General features: G+C 49.2%; 2 protein-coding genes across 5 annotated transcripts; both read left to right on the top strand.

Annotated features, from left to right (window-relative positions):
* The first annotated feature begins 152 nt into the window (after positions 1 to 152).
* Trem2 (triggering receptor expressed on myeloid cells 2) lies at positions 153 to 11,458 on the top strand. The gene is made up of 7 exons (XM_052192512.1): positions 153 to 244; positions 3,191 to 3,276; positions 4,523 to 4,628; positions 7,311 to 7,661; positions 10,453 to 10,543; positions 11,093 to 11,283; positions 11,359 to 11,458. The coding sequence occupies exons 2-7, from the start codon at positions 3,208 to 3,210 to the stop codon at positions 11,373 to 11,375; spliced, it is 825 nt and encodes a 274-aa protein (XP_052048472.1). The 5' UTR covers positions 153 to 244; positions 3,191 to 3,207; the 3' UTR covers positions 11,376 to 11,458.
* A 4,851-nt stretch (positions 11,459 to 16,309) lies between these two features.
* Treml1 (triggering receptor expressed on myeloid cells like 1) lies at positions 16,310 to 25,094 on the top strand. Of its 4 annotated transcripts, none has more exons than XM_052193198.1 (7): positions 16,310 to 16,646; positions 19,043 to 19,150; positions 19,308 to 19,640; positions 22,937 to 23,063; positions 23,414 to 23,565; positions 23,938 to 23,990; positions 24,537 to 25,094. In XM_052193198.1, the coding sequence occupies exons 2-7, from the start codon at positions 19,096 to 19,098 to the stop codon at positions 24,828 to 24,830; spliced, it is 1,014 nt and encodes a 337-aa protein (XP_052049158.1). In that variant the 5' UTR covers positions 16,310 to 16,646; positions 19,043 to 19,095; the 3' UTR covers positions 24,831 to 25,094. The 4 variants fall into 4 exon arrangements, with proteins under 4 accessions (XP_052049158.1, XP_052049159.1, XP_052049157.1 ...); XM_052193199.1 differs by having other exon boundaries at positions 16,312 to 16,417; XM_052193197.1 differs by lacking the exon at positions 16,310 to 16,646 and having other exon boundaries at positions 23,480 to 23,565.
* Positions 25,095 to 25,410: the final 316 nt, after the last annotated feature.

Here is a 25,410-nt window from a genome sequence, read left to right as displayed (position 1 = left end):
TGCATTATGTTATTTGGGTTCCCAAAATTGCACAAGAATCCGTACGTATGGTGCTGAGAGCCCCCGCCCCCAGTTGGTTCTGATTGGTAAATAAAGCCAGCGGCCAGTGGTTGGGCAGGGAGACAGAGGCTGGACTTTAGGAATCACCGGCAAGGGGACCTCAGGGACAGGAGAATGGCCACGCCAGGAAAGGAGTAAGACCCAGGCTTGAGGGCTGCAGAAGAGAGAGCAGCGTACCAATCATGTAAGAGCCGGGGGAGAGTGGACCCAGGACCCTCCCCCGACCACTGGGTCTAGGGTAGCAGGGATGAACTATAGATTTTAGGAATAACTCAGGAGTATCGGAGCTGAATTTGCAAAGTGGAAGTTTGGGAGTGGCCCAATCATTGAGTTGTTTAAGGCATATTAAAATAGAAGGCTATGAGCGTGCGCACGTGTGTGCGTGCGTGAGGGCATGCGTGCATGCGTACGTGCGTGCGTGCATGCGTCTTTCATTCGGGAATCCAGAGCATTGGGGCGGGTAGCAAGGAACTCATGTGAGTAGCTTTAATCGTCTACAGCAACACACCTCCACAGCCCCTAATGAATTAAGCACAAACTGCTACTGTCACAGAAAAAAAAAAAAAAGCCCTGCCCCTTGGCTGAGGGCCCTGGGACCACACCACCATCTGTATTTACAAAGCTTCTCCTCCTCGACAGTTAAGCCAACTTAAGGAAATGTGGAGGCCAGAGGAGAAAAGGAAGCACCACTGGGGTGAATCAGCAGGCCGTACACTGTAGACGCGGCGGGATAAACTATCTGGCTTCCTTAACAAATAAAGTGCAAGGGAAGAAAAAAAAGTAGAAGCAGTGGGAACTAGAGATTAAAAATAGTCACTGAGAAGCTGAATTTGCCAACCATGTGTGCTGGCTAGTTTGTATCCCTGTTTTCTTAAACCTATAAAATGCGCAAGGCCTTGTGGGGGGCTGAGAGATGGCTCCATCAGGAAGTGCTACCTTTGCAAGCGTGAGGACCTGAGCTCACTCTCCAGAACCCATAAAGAGCCAGTTGAAAACATTGTGCGTTTTTCTCATTGTTTCATAGGAAGATAGTTGGTGAGGGATGCACCTAACACAAAATGTGCAACAAGTGGTGGATAGGTCTTGATGGAAAGACTGGTGAAATAACTGTATTTTATAGAGCTAATATGCTAAAAGTATTTCATCCTCATAGTCTTAGGTCAGAATGGATAGATCATTAAATATGCTGTGTAATGCCCAAAATTAACCAATAAGCCCCACCTGCCCAAGGACCTAGCAATTTCTTGGAATGCTGGGAGTTGTAGTTCTATGGAAAATAACAGTACCCCATGGGAAAGTGCAGTGGCCTATAGGTTTGGTCTTAAAAGTCTCTGTAACACTTGTCTCAGAGGATTTGGCTGGGAAATTCCAGGAAATGGTCCTGACCAAAGTCCATTTCTTGGTCAGTATTTAATATTTAGTATACCTTGTTTCAAATCTGGCCAAAAATGGTGGAATTGGTTGTCTCGGGTGAATCTCAGGATTATCAGTTGTTATCCTATGTATATAAAATTATGTAACATAAATTATGTAACATAAATCATTACAGTTAGGTGCAGTCATTGGAGTAAAAAAGACACAGGTATAGTGGTATATATATATATTCCTAGATCTGAGCAGGTAGAGATAGGTGAATCCCTGGGGCTAGCTGACCAGACAGTGTAGCCCAGTTGGTGAATTTCATGCCAAATGAGAGACCCTGCCTCAAAAGATGAGGTAGATGGTGTTGGTGTCCAGGAGTCACCTCACAAACCAGACCTATTTCAGTTCAGATAGGGATATTTTATTGAGCATATGCCCATTGATCAGGGCCATGATTCAGGCTCGGGATCTCAACTGTGACTTTAAGATCCTATAGGGTCTTTAAGCCTAAAATCAACAAACATCTATGCCAAGTTATGCCACCAACCTGGATTTAGGAATAGGATATTTCCTCCGGAGCATGTTGTACACTCATCTTGCTCCCATTTAGTTGGGCAATTCAACTGTGGCAGGGGACTTGTCTAACGTTCATGTCTTAACTTGCCAACCAGGATGTCAGTTACCCATGTGCATGTCTCTTTCTGCCAAGTAGGATGTCAGTTTCCAGGGAGGTCTTGGGAACCTAAACTTTACTTGACCCCTAATCAAAATGGAAGTCTTATTCCAAATAGTTTCTTATATTGGTGCAGATGTCTCTCTTATGTTGGGGTTCATCCCAGGGGCAGCTTATAAATGCAAATATCATAAAAGCTCATACACAGGTGCAGGAAGTGCTGCTGGGTGGTTGGCTCAGGTCCAAGCTTATTACGGGTAACTACACAAAGCAGTTCTACTGATTTCTATTGTGATTGATTTCCAAGGGCACAGAACATAACAGAATATGTAATCAACTTGGGCATGAGAAAGTGTATTAGTCTGGGTTCTCTAGAGTCACAGAATGTATGGGCAGTCTCTATATAGTTAGGGAATGTGTCGATGACTTACAGTCTATAGTCCAACTCCCCCAAAATAGGCGGCAGCGGCAGCCATGGATGAAAGTCCAAGGATCTAGCAGTTGCTCAGTCCCACGAGGCAAGCAGGCAAGGAAGAGTGAGAGAACATCTTCCTTCTTCCAATGTCCTTATATATCTCCAGCAGAGGGTGTGGCCCAGATTAAAGGCGTGTGCATCCATGCCTTTAATCCCAAATGATCTTGAACTCGGAGATCTCCTTGTCTTAGCCACTATGCTTCAAGATCTCCATACCAAGATCCAGGTCAGAAACTTATCTCTCTGAGCCTCCAAATTAGGATCATAGGTGAGCCTTCCAATTCTAGATTGTAGTTCATTCCAGATATAGTCAAGTTGACAACCAGGAATAGCCACTACAGAAAGTTTCTTAGTAACAGCAGAAACAACACATGAGAAAGTTTCCTTATAATATTAGTAACAGCATAAAATGGCAGGCTAGCCAGGTAACAGTTACCTAGACCTTAACATTCCATCCATGCCTTAACATTTTACCTAGCCCTTAATAGATGGTGCCCGAGGACACACACACACACACACACACACACACACACCAAGAATGGTTCCTGTCCAGTGATTTAGGACCACTCCGTGCATTAGACTGTTTGTCGTGTTGTGAAGTTCCGTCTTCTATTCCTCAGGAATTCCCACCCCAGGCATGCTCCCTGACCATCACAGCAGAACAAACAGACACAATCATGACAGCAGAGACCAGAACCAAAGCCAGGTAATGCATCTCCAGGCTCCTGCCTTCCTTGCTCATGACCTCTGGCTCAGCTCTGTTTCCAGGCCGGGGATGCCTTCAGATCTGAGCTCCGCCCCTGACTTGCTAGATACCTTTGTGCCTGGGCACATGCAGGACCCTGGGCCTGGACCACCCCTCATGGGGAGCCCCACCCATGGAATCCCCGTCTTCTAGAACTCCAGGAAATACTGAGACTGTGTCACTGGATGGTCAGGAGTTAAGACTGGGCTTACGTGAACAAGTGTGCCCTGAGGAGGACACTCCACTCCTCAGGGGAAGTTGGGGACCAAGCAAAAATGCTCTCTCTCTTTCTCTCCTTCTCCCTTTCTGCCTACAGATTAGGATGTAGCTTTCAACTAAGGCTCTAGCACCTGCCTGCATGCTGTCATGCCGCCTGCTGTGATGATAATGGACTAAGCCTCTGAAACTGTAAACCAGGCCCAGTTAAATGCTTTGTTTTATAACAGCTGCCTTAGTCACCCTGTCTCTTCACAGCAATAAAACAGGGACTACGGCAGGGTGAATCTTGGTGGAATCTTACTGTAGGTTGCGGCTGAGTCTTAGGGGGAAATAGATATTGTTTACATTTCCTCAGGGAGGGGGAAATTCCTGAAACACACCAGAGATTGACCATTGGTTTATAGAGACAGTCAATGCTTGCGGAGGACTTCCACGAATCTGGACCCTTGATTGTAGGGAACCACCTATAGCCCCAGGATAAACTGCTCATCACCAATAGTCCCACCTAACAGATGCGTGGAATGAGGCACGGAAAGGTGACAGACCCGCGGGCACACACAGCAAATGGGAACTCTGGCTCCTGTCTGCATCCTTAGCTGTTCCTTACACAGTAGGGTTGTGTTCTGATGGCGTCCGTTGTCAGCCTCCTAAGACGCAGCTGTCCTTCATTCTGGGGGAGGCTGGGACCATTGGAGATGGCAGACACCCTAGCTACAGTGTCAGGATACTGACCCCCAATTGAGGCTCTGCAAGGAGATAGAACAACCTAAAAGCCTGTCTGGCGCTAGCTATGCAGGGCCACCCGTGGTGACCCAGGAAGGCAGCTGACCTTCACTGCAGAAGCCTCCTTTCCTTCCTCCGCCATGCCCTTCCTTCTCCCTCCTTGAATCACAGCGCCTACCCTAGTCCTGACTGTTGCTCAATCCAGGAGCACAGTTCCTGTGGGCTGAGCCTGACAGGCTTGGTCATCTCTTTTCTGCACTTCAAGGGAAAGACAAGATCTTGTACAAGAGACCCCTACATCTTTCCCCTCCGCTGGCCAAGGAACAGTGCCATGGGACCTCTCCACCTGTTTCTCCTGCTGCTGGTCACAGGTGGGACCCACTTTCTTTCCTTGAGTACCTTACTTGAGCAGATGGCAGGGGTGCGGGGGCGGGCTGGCACGGAGGGGAACTGTAATGGAGGCTGGAATCCCGGCACACTCAAGTGTCCTGCTTTGACTCTGCTTTTCTCCTCATTGGTTCCTGTTCTTCACACATCCTCCTCGAGATTAATGCCCACCTATAGGAAGGGGTACAGGGGCTGCTGGACTTGACGGAGCTGTAATGGTGACATTAGCTGTGAGGTGGGGGTTGGGGCATCCAGGCACTTAAACACTTAAGAAGCACTTAAATTGTAAGTGGAGCGACAGAGTGGGAGAGAAGAGAGAAAGACAGACTGGGGTTCAGCTCCTCCTGGAGCCCCTCCCATTTTCCACCTCGGTGGGAGGTCAGGATGCTGAAGGCTTTATCAGTGCATCCTCACCTGTGACAGACTGCCTCTTCCCACCATGGGCTGGGTGCCTCCTGTCGCTGAAGAGTAATGGACACACCCAGGTAAGAGAAGAGGCTGCCCTGCATCTTGAGCCTACAGCATCTCAGCTGGACGCGGGAGGAGAGGTAGAGTACCTCAGGCTGCCTCTAGGCGGACAGAGGTCTCTAGTTCTGAAAGGCAGGCCACCAGCTCCCTGATCCCCCCTTTCATATTTCCATCCCAGTAATAGCTAGAGACAAGATGCCAGAGGTAGAAAGTTTGGGTGATCCTCTGTCCCCCTGCCCTGGCTATAACTTGTTGGGTGCTCCAATGCCATCTCCTCTACCCTAAGAGGATCCCCCAAAATAGCAGTCTCATGTCTCCCCTTAAAATAGCTCTGAGACAAGTCCTTCTTAAAAGAGGAACAAAGCCACAGAAATAGGGAAGCTGAGTTCAAAGTTAGGAAAGGCGAAGTATCCAGTATGGATGTCTGAGGAGCAGACAGCAGGGGAGGGGCAGGGAGGGGCCATCCCAACCCTCAGGAAACCAGCCTGAGCTCTCCAGAGATGAAGAGGGCAAAACAGACATGCTGGTCCCATAGGACCAGAGGGAAGATGTCTTAAATAGAGCCAGAGGGATTTCAAGAACAAGACAGCTCTTAGCACGGTGCTCGACTTGCAAGCACGAGGATCTGTGTTTGGATCCACAGAACTCATGAGAAAAGCCAGTTACAGTGGCATGTGCCTGTCTCTCAAGAACAGAGACACGGGAGGCAGAGAGAGGCAGATCCCTAGAAGCTCACACACAGGTCCACAGTATACATTTCTGCACTGTATTAGTTATTGTTTTGTTGCTATGACAAAACATCCTACAAAAGCAACTCAGCAAAGGCGGGGTCCATTTTGGCTTGTCGTGTAGGGATACGATCCATCCTGGAGAGGAAGACATGGTGGCCAGACGCAGCTGGATTGCATGCTCTCAGTCAGGAAGCTGGGAGATAAATGCACCCGCTGGGTTCTCTTTGTTCTTTTGTAGTAGCTAGGGACTTTGGCCCATAGAATGTTACTGCCCATAGTCAAGAGGAATCTTCTTCTTCTTCTTCTTCTTCTTCTTCTTCTTCTTCTTCTTCTTCTTCTTCTTCTTCTTCTTCTTCTTCTTCTTCTTCTTCTTCTTCTTCTTCTTCTTCCTCCTCCTCCTCCTCCTCCTCCTCTTCCTCCTTCCCCCTCCTTCTCCTCCCCCCCTTCTCCTCCCCCTCCTCCTTCCCCCCTCCTCCTTCCCCCTCCTCCTTCCCCTCCTCCTCCTTCTCCTCCCCCTTCCTCTTCCTCCTCCCCCCTCCTCTTCTTCCTCCCCCCCTCCTCCTCCTCCCCCCTCCTCCTCCTCCTTCCCCCTCCTCCTCCTTCTCATTCCTTCTCCTCCTCCTCCTCCTCCTTCTCTTCTTCTTCCTCTTCTTCTTTTCTTCATTTTTTGAGACAGGGTTTCTCTGTATAGCCCTGGCTGTCGTGGAACTCACTCTATAGACCAGGTTGGCCTCAAACTCAGATATCCACCTGCCTCTGCCTCCCAAGTGCTGGGATTAAAGGCGTGCACCAATACTATCCAGCAGAATGGATCTTCTTACACCAAATAACTGAGTCCAGATACTCTCTCATCCATATTCCTATAGGTTGACCTGACCTAGAAAATCCCTCACATGCAAGCTCACAGGTTTGCCCCTACATGATTCTAGAACCATTCAGGATGACAGTCATTAACTATCTTGCACACGGGTAAGATATATTCTGTTTCAAACAAGAAGTGGAAGGTTCCCAAAGACCAGAGTTTATCCTAATGACCATGCACACACTGTGACCCTGCATTCCTGGAGCTGCTTCCATGTATTCCCTAGGAAGCATAGAAAAAGAAAAAAAAAGTCAGATTCAGTTCCCAGATGGCCAGGTGATGCATGCCTTTGATCCCAGCACTAGGGAGGCAGAGGCAGGCAGATGTCTGTGAGTTCAAGGCTGGCCTGGTCTACAAAATGAGTTCCAGGACAGGTCAGCCTGGTCTAGAAAGTGAGTTCCAGGATAACCATGGCCATAGGGACCCTATCTTGACAGAGGGGCTTGGGGAGCGGGGAGGCTAGTTCCAAGGCGTGGCACCTCTCCCTAGAGACACTAATCTCTTTAAAGGTTGGATCTTTGTCTATATAGTTTGCTGCTCCTGGGAGATGCTCAGTGACCATTTGGTGGGTGGATGAAAATGGCAAGTGGCTGTCTCCTCTGCAGAGCTGTCCCAAGCCCTCAACACCACGGTGCTGCAGGGCGTGGCCGGTCAGTCCCTGAGAGTATCTTGTACTTATGACGCCTTGAAGCACTGGGGGAGACGCAAGGCCTGGTGTCGCCAGCTGGGTGAGGAGGGCCCGTGCCAGCGTGTGGTGAGCACACACGCTGTGTGGCTGCTGGCCTTCCTGAGGAAGCGGAACGGGAGCACAGTCATCACAGATGACACCCTTGCTGGAACTGTCACCATCACTCTGAGGAACCTCCAAGCCGATGATGCAGGCCTCTACCAGTGTCAGAGCCTCCGAGGCCGAGAGGCTGAGGTACTGCAGAAGGTCCTGGTGGAGGTGCTGGAGGGTGAGTACACACTGGCTGGTTGCACCTTTTCCTGGTCCTTGGGCCAGGTCTCATTCTTGTGGGACTTTTTCAGAGGGACATAAACAAATGCTTGTCCCAGATTAGCTGTCACAAACAGATCTAAGAAATGATTCGGTCCAGGTCTAGCTTAGTGAATTAACGAGTATACTTGTAGGTGCATGGGCAAGGGTCAAAAACAACTGTGTCATCAAAAAAAAAAAAAATCCCATCCCAGCATGGATGACAAATAAAATAAACAGCAACCTTGGTGCTCCCTGCATCTCTGGTGCTCCCTGCATCCCTGAAGCTCCCTGCATCCCTGATGCTCCCTGCATCCCTGGAGCTCCCTGCATCCCTGGAGCTCCCTGCATCCTTGGGACTCCCTGCATCCCTGGAGCTCCCTGCATCCTTGAAGCTCTCTGCATCCCTGGAGCTCCCTGCATCCCTGGAGCTCCCTGCATCCCTGGGACTCCCTGCATCCCTGGAGCTCCCTGCATCCCTGGAGCTCCCTGAATCCCTGGGACTCCCTGCATCCCTGGAGCTCCCTGCATCCCTGGAGCTCCCTGCATCCCTGGAGCTCCCTGCATCCCTGGAGCTCCCTGCATCCCTGATGCTCCCTGCATCCCTGGAGCTCCCTGCATCCCTGGAGCTCCCTGCATCCTTGAAGCTCTCTGCATCCCTGAAGCTCCCTGCATCCCTGGAGCTCCCTGCATCCCTGGGACTCCCTGCATCCCTGGAGCTCCTTGCATCCCTGGAGCTCCCTGCATCCCTGGGACTCCCTGCATCCCTGGTGCTCCCTGCATCCCTGGAGCTCCCTGAATCCCTGGGACTCCCTGCATCCCTGGGACTCCCTGCATCCCTGGAGCTCCCTATATCCCTGGGACTCCCTGCATCCCTGGAGCTCCCTGCATCCCTGGGACTCCCTGCATCCCTGGAGCTCCCTATATCCCTGGAGTTCCCTGCATCCCTAGAGTTCCCTGCATCCCTGGAGTTCCCTGTATCTCTGGAGTTCCCTGTATCTCTGGAGTTCCCTGTATCCCTGGAGCTCCCTACATCCCTGGGACTCCTGCATCCCTGGGACTCCTGCATCCCTGGGACTCCTTGCATCCCTGGGACTCCCTGCATCCCTGGGACTCCCTGAGCATCTTGTAGGTCCTGGGTAGAATCTCCTCTCCCTGACAACTGTAATGGCAGATATAACCTTGGTGTGTGTATATAAATCCTGTAAAGTTTCATGAGATGCCTGAGCCTTGTATGTTTTCTTTACTCTCAGTTATATGGCCCTATCTCCTCCCTCCATGAGGACATGTTTCAGTTCAGAGAAAACGATTTTACAGGACTCAAGTTCAGGCATATATGTGAAGGGATATCTCCATGTCCTTGATCTTAGGAAAATATACTGCATGGATCCCATGGTACTAGAATACTCACTGCACATGGGAGCTGAAATCCAGTGTGCCCTCATCATGGCAGGCCATACTGCCCAGTACAGGGCTGTGCCATCTGCCGGAAGGCTATCTTTCTTTAGTTTATATCAAGACACAGAGTTAGTCCCAGCCTGGTGTCCTTGAACCAGTCTAATTGACATTCCATCCGCATGTGAGCACTGTGTGTGTGGATCTTAAAGAGTAGCAGGTCAATCCATTCACTCATTCAACAAGGCAACTTGGTACAGAAAAACACCTCTTGATTATACTGGGTAATGTGTTGTCTGTCTGTCCCTCTACCTGGGCAATGTGCTGTCTGTCTCTCTACCACCCTCCATTGCCTTCTCTTTCAAAGGAGGTTATGGGGTAAGGCTGTTACCTAACATACACAGACTCCACCTTAAGCACCCCAGAAAAATAGGTTTGAAGAGAAATGGTGGCGTCTTTTGGATGCTCTGAACTGAGTTGTTCTGGGGGAAGGGGAACTGGCCTCTTAAAGAGGAGTCCAGCCTTCTGCCTAGTCTACAGAGGCAAGCTGCTTCTAGGATCTGGGGGAATCTGGGTCTCTTCCCATACTGTGGCCTCTACAATGGAACTGAATATCTAGACTCAGTATTTGTCTGAGGTGGAGAGACTGTAGCTTTTAATAAACCCTACTTCTACCACTCTCCTAAGAGGGATTCAAGAGATCCGACTTCTTGAGGTCTGGTTCAGTAGCATTGACCCAGCCCTATGCCCCATAGTTTACATAATATTTCCATATGGTTTGGTGGAGGTGCTGGTAGTGTAAAGTTCTGGTTTGTTTGTTTGTTTTTGTTTGTTTGTTTTGGAACAGGGTGACTGGGAACTCTCCATCCTCTTGTCTCAGTACCTTAGTGCTGGGGTCTGGCCTGACTTGCAGAAGATTTTCAGGTCTCCTAGCATTCATTCGCTCTTCATGGGCAAACAACAGGATGAGAATTGCTTCTGAGAGTTGACTCCAGTCAGGTGCCAGGTACTAGGCTGAGGTTGAACCTTGACACCATTAAAGAGGTGCCCCCAGCAGCCCCTCTTATTTATGAGATAGGGCCTTATGTAGTCCAGCCTGGCCCCAAACTCATTCTCTAGCAGAGGATGACCTTGAACTTCTGACCCTCCTGTCTTTTCCAAGTGCTGGGTTCACAGGAGGCTTTGTGCATAGTAAGCAAGCATTCTATCAACTGATCTACAGGTCCACCCCCACCCCTCACCCCTCAGGCTAATGACCTGATTTACATAAGACTGGAGCCCCAGGGCCTCTCTGCATATCCAGGGACTTTCCCCTCCCCCACCAGCAGTGGCCTGAATGGATACAGGGCTGTGACCTCATGGTGTGTCTATCACAGACTCTCTAGATGACCAAGATGCTGGAGATTTCTGGGTCCCTGAGGAGTCAGAGAGTTTCGAGGGTGCCCAAGTGGAACACAGCACCTCCAGGTACAGTAGTGGTTCCTCCTTAGACTGTGGATGCAGGTTCCAGGGCAAACAGATCAGCAAAGGCCCAGATATAGTCTTGTCTAAGTACCCCTTCTACCCACTAACATATGAGAAATTGGAGCCCTTTGTAGCAACTCACAAAATTACATTCAGGAACCCCACAGGCCCCTAAAATTCAGCAGTAAATCTCAGTACTTTAGCTTAAAGCTGAAGCCCTAATTCTTTGGGAGAGCCAAAAGCTCTTCTGGATGGTCCGTTCCAATGCACAAACATATAAGTGTTGTGTTGGACAACCCCTGAGCCCGTGTGCAGCTGCCTGCCTGTGCACCAACCGCATCACCACAGCATCCGACAGGGAAGAGCTCATCGGGGAAATGAGATGTGTTTTGTGCACTTAGTAGATCCTAAAATTGACAGCAGAGTCACCTGAGGCACATGAAGCCCCTCTCCAGGCCCTTAGGAATCCCTGGCTCCTTTCTACTCCATCCCCGCAGTCAGGTTTCATCCTATGGGTCACCTCTAGCCTGCCACCTTCCTCTTCTTTCCAAGGAGACAACCAGGAGAGACCTCCTTCCCACCCACTTCTGTTCTTCTCCTCCTGGCCTGTGTCCTCCTGAGCAAGCTTCTTACAGCCAGCGTCCTCTGGGCTGTGGCCAGGAGCAAGCAGAAGCTGGGGACACCTGTGGTCAGCAGGCTGGACTGCAGTCAAGATGCTGGGCACCAACTTCAGATCCTCACTGGTAAGTAGGACAAGCCAGAGAGGTGTTGGGTGTGCACAGGGGAGGGATGAGAGCCTTGAGCTGTATCTGTTGCAGGACCCACAGGTACGTGAGAGAATTCCAGGTGGGAGAAGAATTACAGCCTAAGTCCAGCCAGGAGCCAATCCAGCCTGCATACTCTCCTCTCCGCCACCAAGACTTCTGTTTCTGCTACTTTTGCTTCAGAGGCCACTTCTGCTTAAACCCACCTATCGTGGGAACAGGAACATCTGTGTTGAGTGGGGAAGACAGCTGGATGGTTGCCTGTTGACTTCTGCACTTTGGACATTAAACACTCTCACAAACCAACCCAAGACTACCTATTCTTTCTAGATGGCTCTGTGTGGGTCCACTTCTGCCCCGCCGCTGGGGTGTTGGGCGCAGCTGCTGGGGAGGCAAAATACATGTAGTGCTTAACTGAATCTCCCTATACTACTGTCATCGGGTGTTGGGCTTTGGAGAAGTGAGACACCACTCGGGGTGGGAGAAGGCAGTCTAAGATGTGGCAGGCTGAAGTGGGGTTCCCTGACTCCTGGGAATCCAGTCATCACTGGGGTGCCACACAGGAGTCAGGAATGAAGGATGGGGGGGGGGGCTGTTCATGGGCCTTTGATGAGACTGGAAACATTGGGCTATGTGGGTTGAGGACAACAATGAACCTGGGGCTGGGGAATGGGAATTCTGGCTTAGATCACCAGTAAAGTCCTTAGCTTAGCAATGGTTGTCTGGAAGCACAGAGAGGCCTTCTGTGGGAGATTTGGGCAGTGGCTCTGTAGTCAAAGGCTTTTTCCATGTTCCCAATGGTGGTTCTCAATGAAAGAGACAGTCCATGTTTATCCATACTGTTTATTAACTGTTCATTGTGGAAAATGGGTGCATACCAACTCCTCAGGGTGGACCAGAGATTAAATACCTTTTGTAGGAAGGAATATCTGGGAAGGGAAGCGTATTGGCTTAAACCCTCAGGGCCTCTAGGTATCTCATTAGCAGGGAGACTTGAGTTCAGGGCTATATGACCAACATGGAGAGTCTGGACACATGTTCTGGGCCAGGAATCTAGAAGGGAGCAAGTGGGTACCTGAGTGCCTAGATCTCAGACCTGCTCTGCCTTACCAAGTTTCCTGGCACAGTTCACCATCCCATAGTTCTGTGCCTCATAAACTTCTTTCTCAGTCCTGGGACTAAACTCGTGGTTTTGTACATGCTGGACATGAGCTTACCACTAAGATAATTCCCAGGGTAAGATTATACGTCTGAATGAGGAAAAGGGGGAAAGGTAATAAATTATCTTATTTTCAATTCTGTTGCTGTAACAAAATATCCTGTGATTAAAATAGTGACAAAAAAATTTAGGTGAGAAAGGTTTAAGTCATAATTCTGTAACACCCGATAAAAGCAGGTGCCCCAGCGCCCCATGCCTCAGAAGGCGACACCCAAATCACTCGTGAGAAATGGTCTCAATGCAATAGCAAGAGGATTTTTTATTCCAGAACTCTGGGTTCCACAATCGTACACCGTGCAGGGGTAGAGGACTATGGACCCCGAGGGCAGAATGACAACAGCTTTTATAAGTTTATAACAAAGCCCATAAATCACAAACCAATCATTCCTTACCACTGAGAGCCCGCAAAGTGTGAGCCAATGAATTTGTACCACTCCATAGTTTTTAGGCCAATCAGTTTAAATTATCAGAGCCTGTGGTCAGTGGACCAATTAGTTTCCTATTTTTCTTGGAGGTCTATAGCTGCTGAACTCCTGAATGGGGGTAATGGCGTAGGCAGTTTACAGAAGCAAGATAAGCAGATAATTAGCTCATTTCCTGTTACCTTACAGGGCCAGGATCACCTATTCAAGGCCTTTTTGCCTAGCTCTTAACAAAGGGCGGGCTCTGGAATGTGACCTTTTACCTAGTTTCTAACAAAGAGCACAAAGAGCGGGCTCTGGAATATGAAGTGTTTGGGGCTCCTTAGAAGGCTGGAGTTAGAGCTTCTTTGGAGCAAGATAGCATTTTAAACTTCTGACTTCTTGGGGTCATTAGAGACTTAGGCTGTATTTTTCTATCCTTTCAATTCTAGATTACAGCTCATCTCAGAAGGGAAGTCACGGTGACAGGAACCTAAAACACAGCACATCCATAGTCAAGAGCAGAAAAAGAATAGATGCAGGCCTGCCTGCTTGTGCTCAGCTCCTCTCTGTACTGTTACCGCTTATAGCCCAGGAGCCCCTGCCTAGGGAATGGTGCCACCCACAGTGGGCTAGGTCTTTCCACGGCAATCAGGATGTAATCTAGACAATCCTCTTAGACATGCCCATAGGCCAACTTCATCTCCTCACCCTTCTTTGAGACTTTCTTTGGTGATTCTGGATTTTGTTGAGATGACAATTAAAAGTAACCATTTCGGGTGTCGTGTCTTCCATATCATGGGCTCCAATCTTTCTATCCTCCCTTCCCTTCCCTACATTTGATCACCAAGTCCTTGTGTAGGATACTGGTCATCTTCCTCCTCCTCCCTTGGTGGGACTGTCTTCACTGGCTACCCTTGGGCAACTGTTGCCTCCTCCCAGCTCCTGGCTGCTTCTTCTTGTCCCTACTTTTGCTACTTAGGGACATCCAAGCCACTGACTCGTCCTTCCATCTCCCAGAGCTGCGCTTCCATCTGCAACTTCCCCTCTGGAGAAATGACAAAGACTGAGTCACAGTATCTGAGCTGGGAATAGATAGTTCATGGCCCTAGAAGTACTGAGGCTCTAGAGGAAATGGAGGCTCAGAGAAGGAGGGGGCCTTAGTCCCCATCTCTAGTAGAGTCTGGACAGCAACTTTTCCTTCACATTCATGGCACCCCTCTCTTCAGCTCCATCCTGCTAATGTGTTTGTGGATAAGTACATTTCGACGTGTTGTTTTGAGCGTGATCTGAGCCCCAGAGATACAGCACAGACTCTGCCCTTGGAGCTACTGTTTTAGGGAGAGGAGCTGGTGGGTAGTTATAGACACAATAATTTGGGTTATGTCCAAAGGCAAAAAGTGTTGAAGGAAATTTAAAAATAATCCAGGTGCAAAGGATATGGGATATGCCACTTTGAGCAGGACAAAGGGGACACGCAAAAGATGTTAGCAAATACATGAGGGAATTGTGAAGAGAAAAAATTTGAGGCAAAGGGGACAGTCAGGCCTGTGAGTCTCTTTAACCCTGTTCCTTTCATTTCTGTTGATGTAATAAAACACCTTGGCCAAAAGCAACATAGGGAGGAAAGATCTTGTTTCACTTATAATTCCAAGTTACGGTACATCAATTTGGGGAAGTTGAGGCAAACTCAAGCAACTAGGTCCATCATGTCTTCAGCTGGAAGCAGAGAGAAGCAAATGCATCCATTCTGCCTGCTTGCTGTGCCCCTGCTGACTGAGCTTTCTTCCCTTGTGCAGTTCCAGGCCCAGTCCAGGAAACAACAGTGTCCAAACTCAGGCTGGGTCTTCCCACCTCTGCTGTCAAGACAATCCACCCAGACATGCCCACACACCAAAGTCATTTAGACAACCCTTTCGTTGGGACACTCTTCCCAGATGATTCCAGATTGTGTCAAGTTTGACCCTTAAAATCAACCAACACACAATCATACACCTAACACCCTGGGCAAGAGTAAGAGAGAGCAGGGTAGCGATTCCCCGATGGACCAGAGTGTGAAGGGATCAAGCTGGCCACAGACCCAAGCTTTCTATCAGGCCTCAGAAGTAGACACCCTGTGGCCATGGTGACATGTTTGTGCTTTACTATCTAAAATGAGCTTGGAATTATGGGAAAAGTTCATCATGCATACTCCACCTCACTTCCACATGGCCCTTCTGGGTTCCAACCCTCCCTTGTCACCCTTACTTGGGCATCTCCGCTAATCCTGGCCTGTGGCTCAGGATCAGCCTGCATTTTGGGCTTCTCTGACTGCCTCATTATGGCCTAAGGCAGTCACCTCACCCTCACAGATCCAGCCTGGTCTAGCCAGGCCCTTTCAGCTGCCTATATTATGAGCACAGGGCTGTAGAGGGGGCCTGAGAGGGTCTCTGAAACTTGCCTGGCACTGGGGCAGGGTGGCTACCTCCTCTTGGAGCTTGCTTTTTACTCTTTACCTACTCTATCATGCCTGAGATGCCCACCTCTGGGTTAGAGTGACCACTGGTATGCCTTCCCTTGAGCTAGGGATCACCACAGGCTGAGAGGTAAATAGATTCATGAGCCTCAGTTTCATCTCTGCCTCCTGACAACTTGTAGTAAGCAGGTTCTTCAACCCACAACAGTTGGTTGATTGTAAAACTAGATTGGGCAAATAAGCAATTAGTCAACCAACACTCCCCTTGTCTATTTCACTGGGGTTTAAAAATTAATTTTAGGTGGGGGAAGCTGGAGAGATGGTGTCTTAGTTGCTGTTGTTCTATTGCTGTGACAAGACATCATGACCAAGGCAACTTATAAAAGGAAGCAGCTAATCGGGGCTTACTACAGTTTCAGAGGGTTAGTCCTTCCTTGATCATCACGGTGGGGAGCATGGTGTGTGAGCATGGTGGGAGCAGTAACTGAGAACTTAGCATCTGATTTACAAGCAAGTGCAGAGAGAGAGAGAGAGAGAGACAGACAGACAGGCAGGCAGACAGACAGACAGACTAGGCCTGGCATGAGTTTCTGAAACCTCAGAGCCCACTCCCAGTGACACACATTCTCCAACAAGGCCACAGTTCCTTATCCTTCTGTAAATGAGAACGGCCCACATAGACTCATATACTTGAATACTTAGTCATCAGGGAGTGAACTGTTTGGGAGGGGCTAGAAGGTGTGGCCTCTCTGAGGAGGTGTGGCCTTGTCAGAGGAGTGGTGTTATTGAGGGTGGGCTTTGGGGTTTCAAAAGCCCACACCAGACCCAGTCTCCTCCTCCTCTTCCTCTTCCTTCTCCTCTTGCTCCTCCTTCTCCTGTTCCTCCTCCTCCTTCTCTTTTTCCTCTCTCTCTCTCTCTCTCTCTCTCTCTCTCTCTCTCTCTGTCAGCTGCCTGCTAATGAGGATGTAAAGCTCTCAGCTACTGTTCCAGTGTCACACTGTCTTCTGCCATGATGGTCTTGGACTAACGCTCTAAACTGTGAGCAAACTTCCAATGAAATGTTCCTTATCCTTCTGTAAATGAGAACGGCCCACATAGACTCATATACTTGAATGCTTTCCTTAAACGTCCTTTTAGGACAGTTGCCTTGGTCATGGTGTCTCTTCACAGCAAAAGAACAGTATCTAAGACAATATCCTCGGCAATCCACCAACTGGGAACCAGACATTCACACCAGAGAAGGCTCAGTGGTTAAGAGCCTTCACAGGTAAGGCACCACACCTATGACAGTGTTGGAGCTATGGGTTCTTGAGGATCCGAATTGCAGTCTTCATGTTTATGCAGCAGGTGCTCCATCTGCTGAGCCATCACCCCAGCACCCACCGCTGGGGTCTTAGCATGAGCTTTGGGTTTGAATAGGGGCCAAGAAGTGTGAAGGAGACAGTCTCTGCAAAGATCCTGCTCGCCATCATTGTCCAGGCTTCAGGCTCTTGCTTGGTGACCTGACAGTCCTTATATCTGTGTGAAGTCTCTCTCTGGGAAAGATTCCCCCTCTGAGAGGTGGCACCAGGGCTTCAGCCATTGCTTCAATTGTCTGAAAGTTGAAAGAATAGGCATGAGGGTCTCTTTAGAATATCTTCATTCTTACCAGAACAGTTACAGGAAGGGGAGAGGAGGGGAGGGGAGGGGAGGAGGGAGAGGGGAAGGGAGCGACTGAGGGAGGGAGAAAAGAAGGTCTTGCTGCTGTTCTCTGGAGTTATCTTCCATGCCACGGCAATGTGTTCTTCCCTGCACATAGCTCTAGTTCCGACAGACTGTTTTATCATGTGTTCTGTCTGGTTCCTCAGAGCCCACCCCCCCAGGGCAATTTGGAAGCCCAATGCTTCCTCCATAGTCAGTGAACCTGAATCTCTAGAACCCCAAAATAGACTCGCAGTTCAAGAAACAAATGAGCTCTAGGGTTGTGAAATGGCCCTCGCAGGCTCCTGTGTGTGAAGGCATAGGTGGTGCTGGGGCGGGAGGGGTATGGAATCTGTAGGAGGCCCAGCTTCTAATCATCCTTTGCTTCCTGTCTGTCTCCATGGTGTGGCCAGATACCCCATGCTTCTGCTGCCATGCCTGTCATAACCTCAATAAACTCTTCCTCCCTCAGGGTTATTTTGTCAGTAATAAACTGGCTCCTTGACACTCCTTCCTCTTTAGAAAGCAGCAGAGACAGAGGAAGAACCAGACAGACACCATCATTCTGAAGTATAATTGTTCTTAGGAAGGAAAGTGAAGGATATAAGTCTCTCTGGGTGTTGCCCAGTCTCTAGCCCCTGAGGGATGTCTGATGCTCGGTCATACTGAGGCATAAGGGCTTGGCACGTACTGTCAGGACCTTGTAGGAAGGTGGAAATATTCATGGACAACACAGTGTCTGCGGCACCAAAGTAATCTACTTGCAGAAAAATAATAACACTTGAGAAATAAGAAAGAACTTCTAGATTAAAACTGTCAAGGAAAATTGGGTAAGAGAGATGGCACGATGATTAAAAGCATTTGCTGCTCTCAAAGAGGACTCAGGCTCGGATCCCAGAGCCCACATAGCGGTTTACAACCATCTGTAACTCCAGTTCCAGAGAATAAGGCACCATCTCCTGATCCTATAAAGGCAAAACAATTACACACGTGAAATAAAAGTAAATAAATCTCTTTTTTTAAAACAAAAGAATGAAAAAGAAAAGGTCTGGGGATATCTCCCCAATGGTACCGGGCTTGTTCACACGCAAGCAGCCCAGGGCTCCCTCCACAGCAGCACAGAAACCCAGGTGGAAATCTAAGTCTGAAATTTCTGCACTCGGGAAAGTAAAGTCAGCGGACCAGAAGTTCAAGATTACTCTTGGCTACATAACAACTTTGGGGCTAACCTGGACTACATGAGACCCTATCTCCAAAAGGGAAATAAAGATAAGATAGAAGGGATGGACGAAGAGTATGCAGATCCTAGAAGCTTGGTGGATTAAGAGATGAACAATGTGAAGGAAAAGTTATAAGAACAGGAAGGACCCTTAAGAAGGAAGGATCCGTGCCTCCAAGTAATGGGTGGATGCAGAGCGGCAAGAGGAAAGGGTATGGTGTGTGCCCTCTGAAGACAATCGTGCCTCCTGGAATTGAGGAGGGTGGGTTTGAAAGAAAGGGCCTAGAGTGTCTAGGTTGGGCACAGGCAAAGGCGGGTCTAGGGGTTTCTAGGAAAGAGGTTGTGGTGAGGGAGTGGGTTCCTGGGAGTTGGGGTGGTGTGCCTGCGAATAGACCCAGGATCGGAGAGTTACCCAGAAAGACTTGAGAATCAGACGGCCACATGGACAGCTCTTAATTTTCTCTTTCATAGCTCTTTCTTCAGATCTGTGTGTAGGAGACTGAAGATTATCTCTCCTTATTCTCCTGCCCTCCGGTTGCTGGGTCCCCTCTCCGTTCCCTTTGGTGGGGTGTCAGACCCCCTTCTTCCAACCTCCTTCTCACTTGCCTACTGGTCTCTCAGGGCCTTCTGAACCTTGAGCAGAGGCATCCTTGGAAAAGTTCCCTGCCCCCAACCTTGGAGATTCCCACCAGTGTAACTGTTGGCCTCTATGGATAGCTGGAGAGCCCACGTGACTGTATGAGACAGATGTTTCCTGTCCTCAGGGGCCTGCAGTTTTAGAGAGGAGGCCACCCTCAGAACCTACTACTGCCCAGCCATGGACTGCTACCTGCTGCTGCTGCTGCTGCTGCTGCTGCTCCTGGGACGAGCAGGTAAGGTGCAGATGTAGCCACGCCTCCTTCACCAACCTAAGTATCACAGATACCATAGCTACCCACTCTGGATCCCCAAGTCCCTATGTTGGAGAGTGGGCTAGGGACCATGCCTGCTTCTGTCCAACCCTTGCTCCCACATCTCTTCCTTCCGCAGGCCAAGGCTCAGCTAACAGTCATCCTGAGGCGCTACAGGCACCGGTGGGGTCATCCATTCTAGTGCAGTGCCACTACCGGCTCCAGGATGTGAGGGCTCGCAAGGTGTGGTGCCGGTTCTTGCAGGAAGGCTGCCACCCACTAGTGACCTCAGCGGTGGACCGAAGAGCTCCAGAAAATGGGCATATATTCCTCACTGACCTGGGTGGGGGGCTCCTGCAGGTGGAAATGGTGACCCTGCAGGAAGAGGACACCGGGGAATATGGTTGTGTGGTGGAGGGAGCCGCAGGACCCCAGACCCTGCACAGGGTCGCCCTGCTGGTACTTCCTCCAGGTGAGTTGCTCTTCGCTGCGCCCTCCCCCACTGTAGTCAGAAAGATGATCTGTGATGGGGACTCTTTGGGGCCTTGGGGTGTGGGGCTCACTAGGAAAGCATTGGGGTGAGATACCATTTTGACAGCTTGTGGGGACTGAGTGGCAACGGAACTGTTTGGGAAGCTGGATATTACTTATCTCCAGCCAAGCAGCCACCTCTTCCTCTCTCTCCCTGACAGGAGCTTTCTGTCACAGCTTCTCCAAGGCCCTGTGTCTTCTTCCAACTCTCTCAACATGATACTGTCTTTGCTTTGCTTTATGTGGACTTCAAGCATATTAACAGAAATTAATTGTTGTGCCTTCCTGTGTGTGTGTGTGTGTGTGTGTGTCCTTATAATACCTACACAGTTACAGAGGATGTCCTGTTCTATCACACTCTACCTAATCACCCTGAGACAATGTTTCTCACTAAACCTGAAGCTCCCCATTTTGGATAAACGGGCTGGCCATACAGGGATCTGCTTATCTCTAGCTTCCAGCACTGGGGTTTCAGAGGCAGCACTTTTATGTGGGTCTGGGGGATCTGAACTCAGGACCTCACCCTTGCCCACAGAGCCATTTCCCCAGCCCTGCCTTCCTTGGATAGTTTAAGGGTCTGGCCTACAGGTGGAACCCACCAGTTCCTGCTTTGGACTTCAACTCAGGCAGGATTTGTTTTTCTTTTTTAGAAGTCTCACCCTGTAGCCCAGACTGGTCTAAAACCCATTTATGTAGTCCAGGCTGGCCTTGAACTCATGATCTTTCGCATGACCTCATCTTCCTGAATGTGAGGGTTACAGGTGTGCAGTGCTATTCCTGATTCCATTCAGTTTCTAAAATTGGCGGGATTTTTTTTAAAAGAAAAAATTTAAATAAAAAATTAAGAATATTTAAACCTAATATTTATACATCAATATTAAATACATTAGTGTTTAAACTTACTAAGCAACCTTACTATAGAAAGCATATTGCTTTTGCAATATTCTCACAGCTCACATCTTTCTAGGTATTTATTAAAATAAAAATGCAATTTAAACACAGAGGTCTATTTTTAGGGGTCTGGAGAGATGGAGCAGTGGTTAAAGGGTCTGGCTGTTCTTCCAGAGGACCTAGATTCAGTTCCCAGAACCCACCTGGCAGCTCACAGTCTTCTGAAGCTCCAGTTCCAGAGGACCTGGTATCCTCTTCTGGCCCCCTTGGGCACCAGGCACACACATTGTGTACACACATATGCAGGAAAAACATGCAGACACATAAAACAAAATAACAAAAAATGAATTTAAAAAAGAATTTGAGTGGTACCAAAACAAAGAAACAAACAAACAAACAAAAAACCTGCTCTGGAGGGAGAAGGCTGGAGGTGGCTGGAGGCGACTCATCTTTTGTGAGCTGTAACTTATGTCTAATCCCCTGATGATAAAGTCATTGTCATTTCTTTGGTCTTCCTGGATAAGTAAGAGGGGTGAGTCAGAATATTGTTGGATCATTTATTCCACAGTGATTATTTAACCTTTCACCTCTCCCTCCTCTCCCTCTTCCTCTCCTCTCCTTCCCTCCCTCCTCTTCCCCTCCCACCTCTCATGCACACATGCCACAGTGCATGTGTGGAGAAGACATTGGTGAGAGCTGATTCTCTCCTTCACCTTTTGGACTCTGGACTTTAAACTCAGGCTGCCGGGCTCGGCAGCGAGTCCCTTTGCTTCCTGCCTCATCTTGCTGGCCCATGGCTATCACTTTACACAGTAAGCAGACGCTGGCTAGCGTGAGTCCTTCTCAGGATCCCGCACCCTTGACAGGCTGAGGTTTTGCCTTGTTTTACTTTCTCCTCTTTCTTGTGCATCTGTGGCCTACATACATGTTCTTGTAGATGTGTGCATGTGTGCATGTGTACACGTGGAGGATTAAGGTCGATGTGGTGTGTCTTGCTCTCCACATTATTTTTGGAGACAGGGCCTCTCATGGTGGGGGAGGTGGGGGGGAGCTGGGGAGTGGGGGAGTGGGGGGGGGAGGAAAGAATGATGGCGGAGCAAGCACCTGGAGCTCCTCTCACCGCAGTGGGAAAGATGCTGCAGAAAAGAACTGTGCAGGCAGGTGGGTAGAGAATGGCAGCCAGGGAGGGAATGGCCTGTCTGTCCCTCAGGCATTTAGTTTTAGAAAGTAGCTTAGTTAATTTTCTATTGGTGTGGGGGATATAACAATAGAAGCCAGGGAAATTCAAAAAAAAAATCATCAGATCCTACTACAAAAGCCTATACTCAACACAACTGGGGAATCTGGAGGACATGGAAAATTTCCTAGACAGATACCAAATACCAAAATTAAATCAGGATCAAATAGATCATCTAAACAGTCCCATAACCCCTAAAGAAATAGAAGGAGTCATAGAAAGTCTTCCAACCAAAAAAAGCACAGGACCAAATGGTTTCAGTGCAGAATTTACTATTGGTGTGACGAAACATCAGCTTACAGGGGGAAAGAAGAGTTTTATTGGGGGGCTTACAGTTCTAGACAGAGTCCATGGCTATGATGCTCGGGAGCATGGTGGTAGGCAAGAAGGCATGATGCTGGAAAGTAGCTGAGAGCTTACATCCTGATCCACAAGCACAAAGCAAGGGGGGGGGGAGCGGGAGAGGGAGAGGGAGAGAGGGGAACATGGACCTTTGAAGCCTCAAAACCTACCCTGAGAACACGTCACTGAATCCTGCAGCCAAACCTCAGACGTTGTAGGAATCTAGGTTCTGCCTGGGTTATCAGAAAGGTCATTGGGACTTGCCTCCCATTAATGCTGAGCCAGAATCCTTGTAAATCCTGAGGGCATCTCAGGATGGGATCCTATCAGCTTGAAGATAAGGTCACAGGGCTGCAGCTCCATGGGAAGAGGCCCTCACTGGAGATCTGTGAGAGCCAAGACCAAGGTTGACATTAAGGATGACAACAAGAGAATCTATTCTGGGATGAGGAGATACGAGATCAGACAGTGATGGTTAGACGTAGTGTGGTTGAGCTGGAGAGGTGCCAGTGTGAGGCAGAGAGTTGGCAGAGATGAAGAAATGCAGGGGGCCATGGTTGGGAGCTGGTGGCACAGGGGAAATGGCTATGCTTACAACCAGACAGAGATACTAAGAGAGGAAGCTGTTTCCTAACGCTATCTGCTGTCCTGGGCACAGGGGTGTCTCTCTTTCCTCAACTTCATTTCCCTGGTTCTTCAGATCTTAACAGGATGTGTAAAGCTGCTCCAAGGGGTTTGCACTCACTGAATGTTTCCTTCTGGCTCAGTTCCTGGTCCAGGAGACGGGGAGGAAACAGAAGAAGAGAAAGAAACCTATAGAACCGGAACCGGAAGTCTGCTGGAGGACCCTTCCGCAAGTGCTGGGCCTCCCGAGTTCAGAAGGCGTGAGAACAGGTGTCCGAAGCGTTGGTTTGGGAGGCCAGGGGAACTGGGCAGTAAACGTACAACTGATTTTGACCCGTGGTATGATTGGGGGCTCAGGGTTTAGGACCACTTGCTGCTTTTGCTGCGGACAGTTCATCCTCAGCAGTTCAAAGCAGCCTGTGACTGCAGCTCCAGAGGACCTGGGCTCGCTTCAGGCCTCTGCAGCCACTTGCATGTGCATATATGCAAAACATACACAAGTAAATTTTAAGAATCATCCTGAACCAAATAGGGCACACTTCTAACCTATCGCACTTCTAACTTATCTAACGTCTCCTCACAATTATGGGTCCCAAAGAAAGTTTCTCCGACTACTGCAGGGCCGGTGGTCAGCAGCTTCCCTCAGGGCACAGGGCTAAACCAGCCTATCCCTTTGTGTCTCTCAGTATCCCCCTGATCTGGGGTGCTGTGCTCCTGCTGGGCCTGCTGGTAGTAGCTGTGGTGCTGTTTGCTGTGGTGGCCAGAAAGAAAGGTAGGTAGCCACCCGCCCACTCCAGCCTCTCAGTTTTGAAGATGAGGCCAGAAGTCCAGGCGTGTAATTCCAGCAGCTGATGGGGAAAGCAGGAAAGGATTGGCTAGAGCGGGCCCAATGAAGCTGGTGAAGAGTGAGGGGTAGGATTGGAGAGAAAGGATGGAAGGAAGGGAAGAGTTCCAGGGGGTGGGGCTAGCTGGAGAAGCAGAGAATGGGCACCGAGGCAGAGCAGGCTTGTGCAGTGCAGAGACAGAGGAGAAAAGGGCTAGAGACAGGAGTGGCAGAAGGGGTTATGCACTTGCAAAGGTTCTGAGAAGCTTGGAAATGCTTGGAGCCTCTGTAAGTGACTAGACTGTTGTCCTCTGTTGCCAGGGACCAGGCTTGGTGTCTGTGGCCCATCCCAGAACACTGGAGTTTCAGGCCTGGTAAGAGAGACCTTTGCAGATCCCTTATCCATCATACTACTGAATAGGTGGGGGAAAGACCCTCACCTTCCTGGGGAAGTACCTTGGGGTACTTTCTAGGAAGTGCCTTGGGGCTTAGGATATCTTCAAAGCACCCCACTCCACATGTTTTTAAAAAACTAGATAGGGCCTCATACTTAGATGGCTTACAACTTACTATATAGACCAGTCTGGCCTCAAATTCATGGAGCGCCACCTGCTTCTGCCCCCTAAGTGCTGCGATTAAAGGTGTGCACTATCACTCCCAGACGGGATCTCACTAAGAATGTTGGCCAGCCAGAAACTCACTGTGTAGACCAGGCTGAACTTGAACTCTCTTGATACAGGGATTAAATGTGCATGCATTTGTATATGTGTGCACACCACCATTCCAAAGGATTGCCAAAGCAATCCCCCCCTCATCCCTTTGGCACACTGGGATTGTTACAGTGGGTCCATTGTGGTCCCAGGCTCCCCTTAAAGAACTCAGGCAGAGTGACTGTGTGACTTGCCTGCTTTTTATTCCAGGACCCTTCCTCAGCAGCCCACCATAGCCATGACTTTGGACCACCTGCAGACATACCACATGTGAGGCTCGACTCACCGCCTTCCTTTGACTCTGTCTACATGGGCTCTTCTCTTGATCCACCATCAAGGAAAGCCCCAGCTCCACCCCCACAGCCCCCTCTGCCTCCTAAGGTTCTGATGTCGTCCAAGCATGTGACATATGCTACAGTTGTCTTCCCGGGAGGGGACAAAGGTGAAATAGCCTCCCGTGAGCCAGTTCAGCATCTCCCAAACAGTCAGACCCCACCCAGTTAATAATACACTTTAATTTATACACTTGGGATCGCCCCTGGGGAATTCTCTGCAGCCCATCCAACTAACTCTGCCTTTTATGCACAGAGTATGTCAGCAAGTGGTGACTCAGAGCTCTGATCTAGTGTCTTGGTTTGGTGGACACAGGAAGTGGTGCTCAGATATGAGTGAGGTGTCTGGAGGGGGGAAGAATTCTGCTGCTTCCCGGTGCTGGATCTGCTGTCCCTTACATATTGGGCTAAATAAACCCGGAGGATGTATAAGTTCTTCCTGGGTATATGTGTATATATGCCTGCATGTGTGTGTGTGTGTATGAGTATACATGTATATAAGTTTGTGTGTATGTAAGTACATGTGTGTGTGCATGTGTATGTGTGTGTGTGTGTGTGTGTGCATCCAGAGGTCAATGTCACTCTCCTTTTTGAAACAAGGTCTTTCACTAATCAGGGCTAATTAAACTGAACTGGTTGAGCAGAGAAGTCCAAGGACCCTCCTTTCTCTACCTCCTCAGAACTTGGGTTGGTGGCATCCATCTGCTGTGGCACCAGCTTTTTATCTGGATGTTTGGGAACTGAACTCAAGT

Source organism: Apodemus sylvaticus, chromosome 9 (assembly GCF_947179515.1).
Source record: "Apodemus sylvaticus chromosome 9, mApoSyl1.1, whole genome shotgun sequence".
In the NCBI taxonomy this organism is placed as follows: Eukaryota; Metazoa; Chordata; class Mammalia; order Rodentia; family Muridae; genus Apodemus; species Apodemus sylvaticus.
This window is presented reverse-complemented; position numbering and strand designations above follow the sequence as displayed.